The 12,103-nt window shown below is 35.4% G+C and overlaps 1 protein-coding gene across 2 annotated transcripts in view; it reads left to right on the top strand.

Moving 5' to 3' along the window:
• The window catches only part of ODF2L (outer dense fiber of sperm tails 2 like), a 40,215-nt gene that overhangs the window by 24,001 nt on the left and 4,111 nt on the right, over positions 1–12,103 (top strand). For both annotated transcript variants that reach the window (XM_028142549.2, XM_054721237.1), the window contains 6 exons: positions 265–400; positions 5,675–5,785; positions 7,590–7,694; positions 9,598–9,756; positions 11,049–11,134; positions 11,217–11,379. In XM_028142549.2, the coding sequence (XP_027998350.2) occupies positions 265–400; positions 5,675–5,785; positions 7,590–7,694; positions 9,598–9,756; positions 11,049–11,134; positions 11,217–11,379 (760 nt within the window). The remainder of the gene's footprint in view (positions 1–264; positions 401–5,674; positions 5,786–7,589; positions 7,695–9,597; positions 9,757–11,048; positions 11,135–11,216; positions 11,380–12,103) is intronic.

Here is a 12,103-nt window from a genome sequence, read left to right as displayed (position 1 = left end):
GAATGAGAGAGATAGACATATCTGTGGATGACAGTTTAGTTGTTTTATTGAATAGCAAAGAGAATGTTGTATAATTTTTCATTGGTATTTTCAAGGTTACTTAGTAGTAACTTTATATAGATGAATGCTTCCTATTTCCCTTGTTCTATGACTTCTATTAATTTTTGAAACAATGAACCCTACCAAAATAATTTCAGAAACACTTAAAATGTATTCTTTGAAATTTTAATAACTTTTATAAAATATATAATTTATTTTATAAAGGCAAATCAATAATCTTTTGGAAGACCTGAAGAAAATGGAGGACCAGGGAAAAAATTCATGTGAAGAAATTCTTAGAAAACTTCAATCAATTGAATATGAAAATGAAACTCTGAATCTCGAGAATACAAAATTAAAGGTACTGTGTGTTTGTGTGTGTGTCTGTGTGTGTTTTGTGTAATGACAACTTAGTCTACTTAGTACAAGTAACTTAAAATAACAGTATGTTTAGAATAATGCTGTTATATCATTTTGTCCTTTATGTTTCTCAGAGTATTAAAGTGTATTATAATAAGAAACTTCTAAAAATCTACATCTATCTACATGTCTATACATGTTTATATACACATATTTGTACATAGGTATTAAGTTTTATAGTTGTATGCAAAGATACATGTTAAAATTGGTTTTAGCAGTATTAAACAAGATTTAAGAAGTTGAATGACTGTCTCTTTGTCTCAACCTAAAAAATTTACTTATTCTCCAATTTTAGCAGTTAAGTTAACCATCCAAAATTACATGAACTTTAATGCATAAGATTATTTCTAGGTGTCATGGTTACGATATGATATAACCTCTGCCGTGGTCTGTTTGAAACCAGAAAGTATGTTCTTGGCTGCTTCATAACCAGAAAGAATTTTCCAACTTAATCAAATCCAAGGGGTGATTGGTTTGTATGTGTACCAGAGAAAAGATGAGGAAGAAGCTTTTATGTTTTCTGAGAAAAAGGATATTTGAGTTCTCAATCAGAGATACATGTAACCAGATGAGACTTGACTAAAAATGATGGTATAATTTTCAATTTCATAATGTTATTTTTGGAGGACAGTAAGTAGAAAACAGAAAAGAATCTGTTTATGTAAAACAAAGCCAGTGTTGGCAGTTCAAAGCTGATATGGCATCAGATAACCTAGTCTCTGTTAGGTATTACTACTTTGCCATTCAGAGGTTGTGGAGCTCATCCTCATAGTTAAAATCGTTACTGGAGCTCCAGCCATGTAGTCAAGTTTCAAGCAATATATCACTCGACTTTTCTACTTATTTAGACATATGGTCCCACATAGCTGCAAAGGAAACTAGGGGATGTATTATACTGGTTCTTCTTAGCTCTAGCCAAATTTGAATACTCATTATAGTCTGCAATTTGTTCAAGTTGTTCTGTATCTTTTCCTATAGTTTACTAGAGGCCTGGTGCATGAAATTTGTGCACGGAGCGGGGAGTCCCTCAGCACAGCCTGCACCCTCTCCATTCCGGGACCCCTTGGATAGCCCTTTCATAATCCAGGACCGCTGGCTCCTAACCGCTCACATGCCTGCCTGCCTGCCTGATCGCCCCTAACCACTCTGCCTGCCTGCCTGGTCACCGCTAATTGCCCTCCCCTGCTGGCCTGGTTGCCCCTAACTGCCCCTCCTTGCCGGCCTGTGTGGGAAGCTACCTGTTGTCTTCACGAGCAGAGAGGTGTGGACAAGGAACCAAGAAGGCTGTTGTCCTTTGAGCTCTGGCAAAGGTCAGGGCTGTACACCCACTGTTTAGTCCAGACAATGGTAGCTGAAGCAACTTCCCCACCAGACAGTCATGTAAATCCTTACTGATAAGATAGTCTGCCTGTTACTGGAAATTGCCTGCCTAAGGGCTATGGGTGGATCCCAAATTGAATAAAAGGATGGTGAGGCCTGTGCTGGTGCCCAAGCGGAGTCCTTCCTTGGGCTTCCGCCTGGCCCCCAATTTCCAAATTATTATTTCTTGTCTCTTTCATTTGCATGCGGCCTCCTCCAGAGCCCGAACCTGAACCCTGAACCTGAACCCTGAACCACGTGGGACGTGGGACACTCACAGGCCTGATTTCCCCTAACTGCCTTTCCCTGCTGGCCTGGTCACCCCTAACTGCCCTCACTTGCCGGGCTGGTTGCCCCTAACCGCCCTTGCCTGGCCCCGCCACTGTGGCTTTGTCTGGAAGGATGTCCAGAAGGATGTCCGGAAGATGTCCAGTTTAATTAGCATATTACCCTTTTATTAGTATAGATTAGCTTTACAGTTTAGAATTCTATTTTTCTCAGTATCTAAATCTAACCTTTTCTTTAAAGGTCTGCTCAAAATCTTTCCCCCACTCCCAAATTTTCTCATTTAGGAAGAATCTCTCCTTATAAACTCTTATCTTTGTCAGCATAGGATGCCCAGGGAAGGTGTGGCATATACTTACCTATCAGTGAATATTTATTGAAGAAATGCTTTGAATGTTTCATCCAGGAACAGGAAATTTTATTTATTATGTTTATTTTCTTAATTTCCTTGATACCCTTCAGAGAGAAAGGATTAGATGAATATTTCATTAATTATAAATCTAGTTTTGAATTACATGGAAATTCTATTTTATATTACATAGGTATAAAGTCATTAAATTGAAGTTTATATCTCACATTTTATCAGTAATGCAGAAACATGTATTTTTAATGCATTAGTCTTTGAATTTTACTTAAGAAAAAAATCCAGGTATGTTTGGCATATGTTATTTATAATGTATAATTGCCTAAAAGTCTATGTTTTGTTACTTTTAATTACTTTAGAATAATTTTATATTTTAAAGTTTATAATGCTTCCAAGCCCACTGAACTCCTCTATTGAAAAGAACACAAGTTTATTTAGAGGGTTATACAGTTTTTTTATTTATTACAGAAAGTTGGAAAAACAGAAAAGCACAAAAGGAAAACATTTTAAAATCACCTATAACCTCAGAACAAATATAACTAAAGTTACTATTTTAGCATATTATAATTTTGGGGATTTTGGACTCCTTCCATCTTTTTGCGGTTATAAATTTAAAAAGTTTCTTTCAGTCTTTTGGTGTATCTATTTTCTTAGGATAAATTTCTAGAATTGGAATTACCTGGTCAAAGGGAGGCCCATTTTTAATGTTGGTGTTTTACTTTTCTAAATTATCAGCCATAATGGGTCCCTATACTTTTTCCAGTATTAGGTAATTTGATTTATTTATTTATGTATTTATGTATGTATGTATGTATATATATATTTATTTATTTTTGCTTTTGAAAATCATTCATAACTCTTCCTTTTATTTAGTTTTGTTCAAAGTAGAAATATCTTTCTTACATTTTCTGATTATAAAAGTAATGCATGCTTCATTGTAAAAATTCCTACAATACAGAAACATAGTACTAAGTCCCACCCCCGGGAGATAACCACTGCTCACAGTTTGATGTCTATCCTTCTAGAGATTTCCCCATATCAACATATAATGTCTATTATTCTTTCTTTCTATTTAAAAACATACTATTTCCTCAGAAGTTCAACATAAGTTCAACTGACCTTTTCCTTTGATGATCTGAATGGAAGCCACCCTGTATCACAGTGTTAGAGTTACCTTTCAAAGAGAGTAATACATTCCAGATTAAAATTTAGGATTTGTTACTGTCTACATAGATCAGATTTATGTGCAGAATTATGCCTGGAAACAGGGGTTTGGTTAAAACAGGTATTTCTGGTAATATTAGGCAATTTTAAAACAAATTTCTCCAGATTTGATAGGTGATCTCATCTAGTGTTGGGTCTTTAAATACCATCTATATCCTAAGGCTTCAGATTTATGTCCCTAGCCTAGACCTTGACCCTAAATTCCGTACATGTATTCTACTGCCTACTTGAAATCTCCACTAGGATGTTTAACAGGTATTTCAAAGTTATGTCCAAAACAGACCTCCTGCATTCCTCAAAATAGTTCCTCCTACACTTTCCTCATCTCAGCTAATGCCAATCATACTTTATATTACTTGGTGTTCTCCTTGACTCCTTTCTCTCCCATTTGCTTCCAGTGTGTCAGCAAATCTACTTCATATGTACCCTGAATTTGGTCACTTCTTACCAGCACCACTGCCATTGTCCTGGTTCAAGCCACCATCATCTGGTTGCTACACTGACTTCCTAACTTTTCTCTTTGCTGCTGTCTTTGATCCTGCAGTAAGCATTCAGTTTGTATAGAGAAAAATAGCAATGCTGGCTTGCAAATGCTTGGAAGATAGCATTCTTTCCTTCTACCAGAGGGCAGGCATGATGGCTGCCTGTTATAAGAGATCTGAGTTCCCTAAATTCAGCATTGCTCCTCTGTAATGCATTCCACTATATGTACAGGCATCATCCAGCCTTCTTTATGTTGCCCTGTGGGAACTGGGGCTTAGGAAACTAACACAAATGCTGATATATGGCCACTGCTATTGCTGGGAGTAATACAGTCCTGTATCTCTAACCTAGGAATCTCATGCTTTTTGCTGGCATCCGTGAAACTGTGCTAGGTTAACTTGTAAAACAGCACAAGTTAACCTGGAGGGTAAAATCTCAGATCCTTACAGTTTTTGATATCTTCTTTTGATTTTATGTTTAGTGGGTTTTTGCTATCCTCAGATTCAATAAAATTTTTTTGTGAAAATTTTTATAGCTTTGTGGGTTTTTTTTGGTTTTTAATCCTCACCTGAGGATATGTTTTTATTGATTTGAGAGAGAGAGAGAGAGAGAGAGAGAGAGAGAGAGGGAGGGAGAAACAGAGAGAAACGTTGATGTGCAAAACATTGATACGTTACCTCTTGCACAAGCCTCAACTGGGAGGAACCTGCAACCTGGATATGTGCCCTGACCAGAGATGGGACCCTAGACCTTTCAGTTTATGGGCCAGTGCTCCAACCAACTGAGCCATACCGGCCAGTGCTGTTTTTTATTTTTAGTACATATAAAAAATAGTGTTGGGTGGAGGTAAGTAATCTATTTTTTTTAATAGTTAAACAATTGTGTTACTACCATTATTTACTGATCCATATTTTCCCCATTGATTTAAAAATCTAATTTTTGTTGTATACTAAATATAATTTTAGTGCATTTTTCTGTTCAATCAACCTCTATATTTCTTATATTAGCATCTTAATATTAGTTCTTTATACATTTTAATATCTAATAAGTACTGAGATTTTCCACTTAGTATTTCTTTCAAAATTTCATTAGTCTTTCCTATTTATTTTTCTATATGAATTTTAAATTAATTTTGTCATATTTACCTTCCCCAAATTGTTATACTAGTACTTTTGTTTGAAATTGCATTAAAGTTTTATTGATTTGGAAAAAACTGGTATGCGTCTTCCCATCTAGGAACCTGGTCTGTTTTCTAAGTTTTTTTTGTCAGTAAATTTTGAAAGTTTTAAAACTTTGTCTTGCAAAAGTTTTTTAAAGTTGTTTATAAGTATTACTAACTTTTTTAAACTTCTGAATTTTTTAGATGGTAATTATACTCAATCAAAAATATTTATTTTATTAACTTTGTTAATAAATGAGTTATGTTTTTATAATCATATAGCATTGGAGGACAAATGAATTTTAATAATTTATAATTCCTATTTATATATTTCTTGTTAGACTACATTTGCTGCTTTGAAGGATGAGGTTGTTTCCGTTGAAAATGAACTCTCAGAATTGCAAGAAGTAGAAAAACAACAGAAAAACCTTATTGAAGTGTATAAAGCTCAGGTGACCACTGCAATTACTTTAATATTTGTTGGTAGACAATTTAAAACACTGCATTTGTTTATGATCTATATAAATAGAACTGAAGAAAGGTGGAGCTATTATTTGTGATAGAACATGACATGTCCCAAGTGTTTCTTAAAGTCCTAAATATTTTTATTAATAGACTAGCGTTCCCGTTGCAGAAAAAATCCTGCAATAGGGTTTCCTGCTGCACTCTACCCCACCCCGCCTGCTCTCCTCCCTTGTCTCCCACCCCGCCTTCTCCACCAGCCCCCCTTCTTTTCTCCCTTCCCTTCTCCCCCGCCCCGCCTTCTCCGCCAGCCCGCCCACCACTCTCCTTCCTTCTCCCCCGGCCCTGCCCCCACTCCTCCCTTCTCCCCCGCCCCACCTTCTCCGCCAGCCTGCCTGCTTTTCTCCCTTTTCTGCCAGCCCGCCCGCTCTCCTTCCTTCTCCCCCGGCCGTGCCTCCGCTCCTCCCTTCTTCTCCCCCCCAACTTGCTTGCTTCTCCGCAGCTTTGCTCCTTTCTGCAGCTCTTGGCTTCTTTCTACACTGTCTTGATATGCAAATGAGCCACCATCTTTGTTGGGGTATTTTGCATACTTTGTCCTGATTGGTTGATGGGCGTGGCTTGGCTGGTGGGCGTGGCATGGGCGTAGCGAAGGTGCGGTCAATTTGCATATTTGTCTATTATTATTAGGTAGGATGACTCTGCTGATTCCTGATTCAAACATTCTCATTGTCTATGTATGTGTTGGATATTCTTAAAAGTAGATCTAAAATTAATTATATAGATGTAATGTAAACCTTATATGTAATCTTATTAACCTTGTTTATTTATACAGTATTTGTCATGTTGTATATTTAATGGTATTGATTTGGAATATGACTTTTTTCTAGGGTCATTAAAGCCCAAGACTCCCTTTTTCCCAATAAACAAAGTTTCATTCAGACTTACTCCTATGAAATGCCTGGAAAGTACATATGACATTATATATGGAGTAGAGCATGTGCTGAATTGTAACTTATAGAAAATCTTAGGTATAGGAAATGTAGTATTCAAGAAAAACTTCATGAGAAAGATGGGATTTATGCAGGTCTGTGAATGATGGGTAACACAATGGTTAATAAAGAGTTTGATTTTATGGGAAGAGAACATTTGAATTAAAGAGTAATGAACAAAAAATAAAAGCTTAAAGGGGGCATAGTGTAGGTAAGTAGGAAGGGGCTGCCTCTGGATGGCTTAGATGGGAAAATGGAGTTGAGATATCCAGTCAGTCATCCAGGCCAGAGGTAGAAATGGAGGCTGTGGTGGTTGGTGGCACATGTTACTAATGTCATCCCAACAGGTTGTTTGGGTTTACTTCCTTTGTAGGAATATTATGGGTGAGTTACTTTATTCTAGGCTCTGGGCCTTGTACAAAGTGCTCAGTCAGCTATTTTTTTAGCAGGTTTTGATTTAGAGGGTAAAATAATTGGTATGGGAGCTAGTTTGAACCAGAGGCTGATTCTTTAAAGTGACATTGACCTGCAAATGAAGATCTCTCTAATATTCAGAGCTCAAGTGAAGAGTCTAGAAGTATTGATGGGAAAAGATGGGTAAATCATAAAAGGATTGTGAATTAGAGGAGAGCACTGAGTGATTCCTATATTTAAAGAAGGAGTAACATTAGATAAACCTACTGAGATATTAACAGGGAAATAATTATTTGTTTAAAACTGAAAATTCAAACTTTGGCTTTTAATTTCATATTATGGCCCTAATAATAAAATAATAGATGTTACTCTAATAATATTCTATTATCAGATACAAAAATTGCAAGAAGCAGCTGAAACGGTGAAAAGCAGATGTGAAAATTTGCTAAGTGAAAATAACCTTATAACAAAAAACAAAAATAAAAAATTAGAGAAGGTAAGTTTGACATTTTAAATAATAAAATAATATTTATGTTTTAGACTTTATGAATATTATACAAATATCTTTCACTGTGGTTATTTTCTCTTATTTTAGACCTAGGAATTATCTGTTCTCAGTCTCTGTAGGAGTTTACTTTCTGAGGAAATAATGTTTCTTCCAGGCTTGAAATCGTGTTTGTTTGTATGAATGTTTTTTCACTTTTTCTTTAATATTTGGAAAATCGCATAAACATTCAATTATTTTTACTCAAGAGCAGACTTAAATAGCTAAATAAATGGTTATCACTGAGGTTCACCAACCATAAGTATGCAAACTTGAGTACCTCTTATTTTTAATCTCACCTTGTTTTTCTGACAGTAAATCTTTTGTGTCTAAAAAAGCAAAGTAAATATTTTCTGCCAAATGCTTTGTTGGAAGAAAAATGATATCATAGAACAAACCCCACATCATTTCCTTTTTTTCACCCTATTGCAACAGAATGAGAGGAAGGCCAATGTTGGCAAGTTATGATGTTTTTGTGAATATTTTTAAATTTTTAAATGAAACCACATCCCTTTTTGGGCCTTTTCATGTTTTTTGGTAAGGCAGCAGGGAAAGCCGTGGGACGCTAGCTCCTGGAGGGAGAGGTCATGGGATGTTACTGTTCAGTTCCAACTGAGTGTGACACGGTCTCTGTTTCTGGATTTTCTCCGTATCTTGGGACTGAGAAGTTCAAATGAGGCATCAGTGTGAGAGGTCAGCCAGCACAGGCATTCTGCTGTTTAGACAGAGATAGATAACCCACCACATGTGCAGCTTACTACTTTCCTAGAATTACTCTTCCTATTTTTAGCACCCTAGAGGAAAAATCAGTTCATATCTCTTGGTCTCCTTTTCTCATGAGACATACCAATGCAACTGTCTTCTGTTTTTTGCTAGGCAGCACTGTGAATAAAAGCCCATTTAAAGAACCTGTTCAAAAGGCAGATGGAGCAGGAGCCTGAGTTTTTCAGATACTGTGAGGTCACAGTGGTTTCTTACTTGTATTAAACCAGAAAATTCTTTGTTTTTAAGTGAATTTCTTCCTTTTATTTTTCCACTGTTTTAAGTCTCCTGGTTTTCTCATGGGCTCTTAGTTGTTTGGAAGGTGTGCTTTGTTCTAGTTTTATCTTTTGTGATTAAGAATGCCAGATGTTGCACAGTAGCTCTAGGTGGTCGCTCTGTCAGGGAAACAGGTGGCGCTTGCTTTTCCTCCCTATGAACATCCTATATGGTTATTTTTTCTTAATTAACAGCTTCTTGTCACAACCCTACAAAAGTGCTACTGTAAGGAACTGCAGTAGCCAGAGAGATTAACATAGATAAAATTAGAGAGATTTACTTCATAGTACCATTAATGATCAAATAGTCTACTGAGGACTGATGATATTAGCTATCTTAAAATAATTCACAGTAAAGCCCACCGATTTGGACTAAGATGAGTGCAGCAAGGCTGCTCTAATTGAAATATCTGAATTAGAAGATGGAATGACAAAAAGCGACAGTTATTTTAGACCGAGGGCTGGAAAACTACCATGCCAGCTTTATCAGTATTATCTACGCTGGAATGTAAATGACAGGATTCAAAAGTTTCTTTTCCTAAGGAGGTTAAACATTCTCCCTCCACACTAATATTACTATATTCATTTAGTCAACAAACTTTTTGAAAACTCAAGTTTTCTTATAAACTTTTGAGTTATATGTTCTTACTTAGCAGAGTCTAACTTAATGTTAATTCACATTTATTTGATGGAATCTTTTTGTTTAAAACCATTATTCCTAAAATACATATTATGTTATAAGCGTATCTAGTATTTAAGGTAGTGAAAGCAGTAATGCTGTGTGATCTTACACTTATTTCCCTAATGCCACACCTCAGATGAGAGGCCAGATGGAGTCTCATCTGAAGGAGTTAGAACACGCCGGCGATTCCCTGAAGGCGGCGGAATGGAGGCTTCAGGAGTGTCAGGAGAGTCTGCAGCACTACAAGGGGACATGTGCGGACCAGGCCCACACCATTAGGGAGCTTCAGGGCCAGGTGTCCAGCCGTCATTCTCACTTTTGCTACCTGTGTTGAAGAATGCTTATGAATGCTTTCACCAGTTGAGGGCACTCATGTCAGGGGTTGATTTATTTTACTCCAGTCTATATCAGTTGATAAAATACCAGTTTATGCAGATACAGTACTATTATTTTGCAAGCTATTCTGCCAGTATTTTATAGTAAAAAAATTGTAAACAGAATTAATTGCTTGTTTGGTTTATTCATATAAATCTATATTTAGATATTTGAGGACATGGTAATAGCATAAGAGAAGGAGCAATGCTATGTTTACATATATATTTTTTGATGCCAGGATAAGGTTAATTATTGTCATTTACCTCACAAAACTTAGAGTGTATTTTAATTAGAATTGTGCATCAAGTTTACTTGGATTATTTCTAATTTTTTTTGAACATATGCTTTTTTACTTCATTAGAGCAGGGATCAAGAATGCCCTGTTAGCACCACATAGGCATCTTTTAAGACAATGCCTAGCACATATAGTAAGCATTTAATAAATATATTTTTTAATTAAGTACTTTTTTTTTTTTTTTCAAAGAAGCATGTCCAAGGATGTTAGTGTTTTTCCGTATTTGCAAAACAATTTTAGGAATGATTCCCTATCTTCCAAATGTAGTTTGGATTTTAATTTTGAAATGCATCCTGTTTTTAAAAACATGCAAACAAAACGTTGCTGAATTTAGATTCCTGATAAGAGATTTCTAAGAAAATGTCAAATTACATAGATAACCTAAATTACTAATTGAAATTATGAAAATTTTTGTATTTATTTCAAAGCTTCTGAAACAATTTAAATACAGCTTTTTTAAGCATTGGGAAGAACATTCTGTCTTGGTGTAGGCAAGTGTATTTTCATTGATTTCCTTGTTAATTTAATTTACTTTTCACAAATATGTTTTTTATTCATAGTTCACAGATATTCAATTATCAATCACTAAGTGAAACAAAAACTATAAGAGTAAGTCTAAGTATTCTACAGTTTTTATATCTTCACACTGACTTAATAAAATAAATTACCTTTTGCAATGAAACATTTTTTTCAGAATGTTTTAATAGCTATCTTTCGAAAAATTTGTAGTAGATGATTTTTCATAAGGCAGCATAGTTTTTAAAAACTTAACCAATGTAATATTTTTTGGTGCCTCTCTGTGTAGGAGTAATAATAGTATTTATACTTTTATAAATGATTTTTCTAACAAAAATTGCAGATTTCTTTAGAAATTGATTATAAAGAAAATAACCAAGAAAAAATTTTTTCTCTTTTAGTTTGATGGAAATCACAATCTTCTGACAGAGCTTTCTCTGGAAGAGGAAAATTATCTTATTCAGTTAAAGTGTGAAAACCTTAAACAGTAAGTACTAAATTGACTTATAATTGGTGTTACATTTTTTTCTATACACTTTAATTTTAAAATATATGTTTTCTGTAAAAAGAAAATTAGAACAGATGGATGCAGAAAATAAAGAGCTTGAAAAGAAGCTGGAAAACCAAGAAGAATGTCTTAAGCACAGCAATCTTAAGTTTAAAGAGAAGTCTGCAGAGTATACAGCATTGGCTAGACAGCTGGAAGCTGCTTTAGAAGAAGGAAGACAAAAGGTACAGATGGCCTTTATTTAGAAACTTTTTAATTAGTTTACCAAAGAGTCCTCTTTAAACAGACAATATCTCATCTTGCCAAACCTACGGTTAGTTATTGTTTTTATCCTGATGACAGGGTGAAGAGAGCAAGTACATTTTTGTTTTTTACCTACTTTTGCCTTTGGGAGCTAAACAGATATCTTACTGGACCAGAATTTCTTTACCAGATAATGATGATGTGTCAGGGTAAAGGGCAGAGATGGAAAACACTTTGAAGGAGTATTCTCCTCCTCTCACCTTTACCCTCCCATTAAAAAAAAAATAAAACCAAAGCAAATGATCAAATTATTGAACATTTGTTTTTGATCAGGATCTAGTGAACTGCAAAGCTCAACTCCCTTTTCTTTGGGCAAACATTGTTGCATACATAAATACATGCAACAAGTAAATTCTAGTTAAATTCATCTGGTTAGCATTTAATAAATATCTCACTGTGTGTCTCTACTAGTCCTGAGATGCAAAGATGAATAAGACCTGGCTTCAGCTCTCAGGACACTCATAATCCAGGAGGGAGATGACAGGTGAACAAACATGCCATCCAGCATGTAGGTGCTACAGTAGAGGGGGCGGGTACAAGGTAGTTCAAGGGGTGAGGAGAAATGATTCAGGAAGATCTCAAAAAAGAGGTAAATTTATGAAATGATTTGAAAAGACATGTGGTGGGCTCTGGTGTCTATCATAT

Source organism: Eptesicus fuscus, chromosome 9 (assembly GCF_027574615.1).
Source record: "Eptesicus fuscus isolate TK198812 chromosome 9, DD_ASM_mEF_20220401, whole genome shotgun sequence".
Classification (NCBI taxonomy): domain Eukaryota; kingdom Metazoa; phylum Chordata; class Mammalia; order Chiroptera; family Vespertilionidae; genus Eptesicus; species Eptesicus fuscus.
The sequence above is the reverse complement of the archived record's forward strand: the minus strand, read 5'-3'. Positions and strand labels throughout refer to the sequence as shown.